Source organism: Xiphophorus couchianus, chromosome 8 (assembly GCF_001444195.1).
Source record: "Xiphophorus couchianus chromosome 8, X_couchianus-1.0, whole genome shotgun sequence".
In the NCBI taxonomy this organism is placed as follows: domain Eukaryota; kingdom Metazoa; phylum Chordata; class Actinopteri; order Cyprinodontiformes; family Poeciliidae; genus Xiphophorus; species Xiphophorus couchianus.
In genome coordinates, this window is record NC_040235.1 from 20,669,517 (window position 1) to 20,676,270 (window position 6,754).

A 6,754-nucleotide genomic window follows, 5' to 3' on the forward strand; every position below is an offset into this window, starting at 1 on the left:
CGGCTAAGTCTCGCCCCCGCGTGTACCGAACACCCAGAGTGAGGTTTCTATTCCCAAAGTGAGACCTGGCAGCAGGGATGCCCACAGCAGTTTCACCAACACACACACACAAACAGAGATATAGCTCTCCAAGAGAAAAGCAATCCTTTCTTTCTGCCCTACTAGAGATTTGCTCTAATGCCAGAAGTTGAGACCAAAACAAGTTGAGACCAGAAGTTCCAAGAGAGTTACTCAGAAAGTCATATTTAGAGGTAAAAAAAGAATAAAATGACATCCCCAAACATGCCACTGTTTGGGATTTTCCAATTTTGCACTGTAGTAAATGCCACATTTGAGGTCATTCTAATAAAAACACCAGGGTCCATTTACTGCTACGAAGCACCTAATTAGTAAAGAAGCTTATTTGCTCCTGAAAATGAGTTGTATTACAAAATTTCCAAGAAAATCATTAAAAACTCAAAAATGGATTCCAAATGGCAGAAGGAAAGAATGGTGAGAATAATTTCATTTCACTTGTCCAGTGTTGGATTCATCCAACAAGCAAGCTGGATGGGTTATTGCATTGCACCGCAAAAAACTCCAGAGAAGCTTTAGGGGTGTGAGTACTTTCACAATGCACCGCATGTGCTTACAATGCTTCACAGTTGCAGTGGCTACGAAATGAAAAAGGAAAGAAAACGCTCCCGTAAAATATTGTGTAATGGAAGCTATTAGACCAGAAACATCAGTAATGCACGGGGGCTACCAGCTGGACTTCCAGCCACCAGGCTTTGATGGAACATTGAGACCGCACACAGAGCGCAGGAGCAGGTTGCAGATTGCATCATCCCAACAGGAGGTCACACATCTCTGAAACCACATCGTTTCATACAGAAAATTTCCAACAGCTGCACATTACATGGTCCGTTTGTCATTATGTTCCCTTGCCTTCATGTGTCTGACCTCCCATGTCTTCTGATCTGGTTTAGTTTTGTCAAAGGGCAGCAGGTAATGTCACCTTAATTCTCATTTTTATGTCAATTTTTATTTATCTATTTTAATTTTTGAGAGATTAAATGATTGCTGGTATGTGTCCAGGCTGGCCCAAGATATAATGAGACTTTGCGACTGCAAGAAACACAGTCAGTTAAAGCAGTTCTCATTTTTGAATGAGAATGAATTTGCTATTTTAGTATTTCTTACCTTAAGTCAACACAACTTTCTGAGTTGCTGATTACGCTTAACAATCTGATAATTGTTGAATTACAACATCAAAAGTTTTTCTCACTTCTTTGCTCTTTTCTCTTCAACTTAGCTGCAGAAGTAACAACAAGCAACACAAAACCATGTCCTTTATTTTATTTTTTTACATAAAAGAGGATCTTAATTCTCTGAGCTCAAAATAGCTTCACAGCACAGCTATTTTGCCATGAGTCAGACTTTGCCACTGGAAATGCACAACCTTGCCCACCTGCTCATCTGCCACCTGACTTGCAAGGTGTCCAACCCTCGTGTTTCTCCTAGTAACGGAGGGCTGATTACTAAAACCTAAAACTTTTTTCAGGCTGATCCCATCAGAGCCATGGAGGTTGAAGCATTACCACCAGATGTTTATCTAATTCTGGTGACCTCTTCGTCGGTTCCAGGATTCCCTGTTATCCTGAGACCTGGCAAAGTTTACTTATGATTGCGGTCTGCAATTCACAAATTGATGAACCGCACTTAGCCTGACCCTTTACCTTCAGGAGAGATTATCACCTGATAACCCACCAGGAACCAAAGTCCCAAGAAAAATAAGTATGGAAAAAAAAACAATCCACCAGGCATCTGATCAGAATGGATCTGGTTAGATTCCGATCAGACTAGGAGGACACCTTGGGGCTGATCGCAAAAGCAAAAGACAATGCATGAACTATATATACACTGCTCAAAAAAATAAAGGGAACACTTAAACAACACAATATAACTCCAAGTAAATCAAACTTCTGTGAAATCAAATTGTCCACTTAGGAAGCAACACTGATTGACAATCAATTTCACCTGCTGTTGTGCAAATGGAATAGACAACAGGTGGAAATTATTGGCAATTAGCAAGACACACTCAATAAAGGAGTGGTTCTGCAGTTGGGACCACAGACCACTTCTCAGTACCTATGCTGTCTGGCTGATGTTTTGGTCAGTTTTGAATGTTGGTGGTGCTTTCACACTCGTGGTAGCATGAGACGGACTCCACAACCCACACAAGTGGCTCAGGTAGTGCAGCTCATCCAGAATGGCACATCAATGCGAGCTGTGGCAAGAAGGTTTGCTGTGTCTGTCAGCGTAGTGTCCAGAGGCTGGAGGCGCTACCAGGAGACAGGCCAGTACACCAGGAGACGTGGAGGAGGCTGTAGGAGGGCAACAACCCAGCAGCAGGACCGCTACCTCCGCCTTTGTGCAAGAAGGAACAGGAGGAGCACTGCCAGAGCCCTGCAAAATGACCTCCAGCAGGCCACAAATGTACATGTGTCTGCACAAACGGTTAGAAACCGACTCCATGAGGATGGTATGAGGGCCCGACGTCCACAGATGGGGGTTGTGCTCACAGCCCAACGCCTTGCAGGACGCTTGGCATTTGCCAGAGAACACCAGGATTGGCAAATTCGCCACTGGCGCCTTGTGCTCTTCACAGATGAAAGCAGGTTCACACTGAGCACATGTGACAGACGTGACAGAGTCTGGAGACGCCGTGGAGAGCGGTCTGGTGCCTGCAACATCCTTCAGCATGACCGGTTTGGCAGTGGGTCAGTAATGGTGTGGGGTGGCATTTCTTTGGAGGGCCGCACAGCCCTCCATGTGCTCACCAGAGGTAGCCTGACTGCCATTAGGTACCGAGATGAGATCCTCAGACCCCTTGTGAGACCATATGCTGGTGCGGTTGGCCCTGGGTTCCTCCTAATGCAGGACAATGCTAGACCTCATGTGGCTGGAGTGTGTCAGCAGTTCCTGCAAGATGAAGGCATTGAAGCTATGGACTGGCCAGCCCGTTCTCCAGACCTAAATCCGATTGAGCACATCTGGGACATCATGTCTCGCTCCATCCACCAACGTCACGTTGCACCACAGACTGTCCAGGAGTTGGCGGATGCTTTAGTCCAGGTCTGGGAGGAGATCCCTCAGGAGACCATCCGCCACCTCATCAGGAGCATGCCCAGGCGTTGTAGGGAGGTCATACAGGCACGTGGAGGCCACACACAATACTGAGCCTCATTTTGACTTGTTTTAAGGACATTACATTAAAGTTGGATCAGCGTCTAGTGTTAGTTCACTTTAATTTTGTGTGTGGCTCCAAATCCAGGCCTCCGTTGGTTAATAAATTTGATTTCCATTGATGATTTTTGTGTGATTTTATTGTCGGCACATTCAACTTTGTACAGAACAAAGTATTCAATGAGAATATTTCTTTCATTCAGATCTAGGATGTGTTATTTGAGTGTTCCCTTTATTTTTTTGAGCAGTGTATATACTGTATATATATAATTTGTGAATAAAAATATTTAGAACAAGCACCAACTTGCTTTTATATAAAGGGGCTAAAGTGATTTAAATGCAACATAGCATATGGCATCTTTGGGAAACGATATGTGCAAAACAAGATGTGCTAAATGCAGGACACATGCATGTAGTTATGAAATGGGCCCCAAAACAGATTGTGCTTAAGGCTTCGTATCACCTTTGTCCGGCCCTGAGCTGCATGCCCAATCAGCTCCTAAATTTGGCCATTAATTCACAAAGGACCGAGTCGTGTCACTAAGCTGCTCCGGCAATATTGCAGAGTCAGGTGGAGAGGAAACGCACCCGTGCGTAAAGCGTCTCTCCACGGCTCGATAAGGAACCTTAACGCAGCGCTAAAATTATTATAGCAACAATAAAAATAGCAGATAGCAATGGTACATTTAACCTAAAGTTAAAGCTCAGGAGAGCCAAGATTAGACTGCAGTATTTATGACCACAGTGTTGGGACATCCCCGCTTCTTTCCCCTCAATGTGCACCGCCAATCTCGCCACATCCCGTCTACAAGCCAAAAAAAGAAAGAAAGAAAGGAAAAAGCACCCATTGAAACTCATCCTCACATCGGAAATCCCACTCTCAGATACAACAATGCTGCTTGTGAGGGACAGTCCAGGCAGTCTGATTGCCCTCTCGTCCCAGACAGAAACACGGTCGTCCTACCTGGTTATCTCGAAGCTGCAACCCTTCCGAAGGAGCAGAGCTCTCTTCCGCATGATGCCCTTGTCTTTGCCGAGGTACGCATTTTTATCCGAATTCATGGGTGCTGGACAAGCAGGTAGACTTTGAGAAACAAAAGCTCCTCGTTTATGAAGACTTAAAAAAAAAAAAAAAAAATCGAGCGGTTAACTGTAAGACAGAGGAAAAGGGAGACAAACAGGCAGACCGAAAAATGATCCCTCCCGATGCAAGGTTCACCTCCTCATAGAGAAAAAACCGGGATGTTGGATCGTGTAGGAGGTTAGGTGCATGTTTTCCGGCTGCCTGGTACTTCCATACGGTCTCCAGAGAGAGGAGGCTGAAGAGAGGCTGCTGCAGCTGGTCACCCTAAGCGAACTGCGCAAGGCGCCTCGGTCGCTCCAGAGATCCTAAACAGTGTGAAGCTCTCTCCCCTCCGAGCTTCAGTCCCAGTGAGCGGCTGTTGGCCAGTGACTTCATGAGACTCGGGATGGAGGAGGAGAGGCAGGGATGTCAACATTATTATGGAACGACTGTGCGCGCGGACATTAGTGGCGCGCTCTTGCGTGTTTGGGGTTAAACGTGGGCACGCGTATACAGTCAGGAGCCGATTTAATGAAGCAGGAGAGAGGCATGGTGATTGCTGCTTTTGCTGTGTGCTTAATGGAGAAGAAAACTAAATATTCATAACAGACTGAAGACACTATTCAATTCAAAAGCCAATTGATGTTATTGTTATAATCTTAATTTTACTGAATACGTTGTCAACATTTGTCATTTGGTTTAAAAAAAAAAAGAACATACACACAATATACATAAGACATTATTTCTAAAAGTTGAAGAGTGAGGTAATATTGGCGCTTTTTGATACGTTGCCCAGGGTGACAATAGAAAGGTTGTGCCCTAAATAAGTTTTCCATTGCTTTATTCTACATACAGTCACTGGGGAATTGACATTTCCCCTGCTTGCAATAGAGAACAGGGAGACTAGCTTAAATGCTTTTTGAGAGACTTCACTGAATTGAATCTGATTTTATAGTTTTATTTAGTTGGGAGTGAGAAGGGGGTGGTGGCAGAAAGAGGGAATGACCGAGAACACCACCCATCTGAAAACCGCCCCTGGGTGAAGTAAATGATCATCTCTTATCATGGGATGATGTCTGCAGCGAGCTGATACCAGAGACATGTCATCTTTATCGCACAGCCAACAAATATTGCAATAAATCTATTTGGTATATATGTGTGTGTATAAATCAAAGTATGTATCATTAAAACTTTCCCACAGCAGCAGCATGCTGTGTACAGTGCAGGGTTATAATAAATGTCTGTCAGCGATTGTCAACTCCGGTTCAAATCTAAAGAAGCAGCAAGCTCAGCACACCAGCACCACACAGGCAGAGAGGCCCAGTGGAGAATGATTCTTGTGCTGGAGTTGCTAAAATAGCAAAAGATGAGTTCTTAGCAAGAGGTGTCACTCAGAGAGAAATCGAAAATGTCCTGTGTGTGCTGGAGGTGGCAGAAATTGAAACATAAAACACAGTATTTGACAGTTTTTGAACTTTACAGTTTTCCGGAAAATATTGTTACACGCCATTGTATTGTGTTAACACAGGTTCACTTTAATTTATTTCTCCCTCCTGATTAAAGTTGTAACAAAGGACTTCTAGACAAAACAATTCAGGCTGAAACTCCAAGCGCTTTGAAAGATCAAAGCAAAAAAGCTTTAGTTGATGTTGCTGCTGCAAAGTTGTATACAACAATATGAAGTAACACTATTCTTTAAAATTAGACTTTTTTTTTTTTTACATATTCCTGTTGTATACAGGAGATTAATAAACATATCAGCTGTGTTTCCATCCAATTGTCATGTGAATGAATTGTAAGCAAACTTTTAAGATGTCACAAAAAAGAAATGCAAATTTGACATGTTTGGGAGCAAATCAGCCAGGATACTCTAAGCGTAATTTATCCAGATGCTGACGTTACGCATGGCTGTAATAAAGAAGCAAAGACTACAAACTAGCTTGTACCACACATCTGAGAATAACAAAGAGAGGTTTTCAGGAACATGTTGCTATTAGGCAAGTTGTAATTGGTTTGTCACAACAGCTAGTATTGTCGATGTTACAGACAATATGGAGAAAAGACGGAGAAAAAGAAATGCAAATGCCGACAGCAGAAACAGCTGGTCAGTCATGTGAGATAAATGTTTGCTACATCCGAACTTATTCGGCAAATGTGTTTCCATCTCCACTTTAGCATATTAACTCTTTTTCATAAAAGCCAAAAACCACCTCAAGCGAGCGTAAAAACCTTTTCCCTCTTAGCCTCGATTACACACAATGAACCCCTGAGGCGTACAAAAGGAAGTTATTTTGACTTTTGCCGTTTCCATCAATCGTTTCTAATGCCATACATTTAAAAAATATTTGCTTTAAGAAATCGTTGTTGGAGACACGGTTAATGTTTATGTAGAGAGCACATTTCAGGCAGAGCAACACAAAGTGATTTATGTACAATAAAAAGATGTCAACAAAACTGCATGCA

At 43.2% G+C, this 6,754-nt stretch overlaps 1 protein-coding gene across 5 annotated transcripts in view; it reads right to left on the bottom strand.

Annotated features, from left to right (window-relative positions):
- Nucleotides 1-4,709, bottom strand: part of garnl3 (GTPase activating Rap/RanGAP domain like 3) — a 78,438-nt gene extending 73,729 nt beyond the window's left edge. For 2 of the 5 annotated variants that reach the window (XM_028024775.1, XM_028024773.1), the window contains exon 1: nucleotides 4,193-4,709. In XM_028024775.1, coding sequence (XP_027880576.1) covers nucleotides 4,193-4,290 — 98 coding nt within the window. In that variant the 5' untranslated portion in view covers nucleotides 4,291-4,709. The remainder of the gene's footprint in view (nucleotides 1-4,192) is intronic. The other 3 variants (XM_028024771.1, XM_028024769.1, XM_028024770.1) reach the window with 2 other exon arrangements.
- Nucleotides 4,710-6,754: the final 2,045 nt, after the last annotated feature.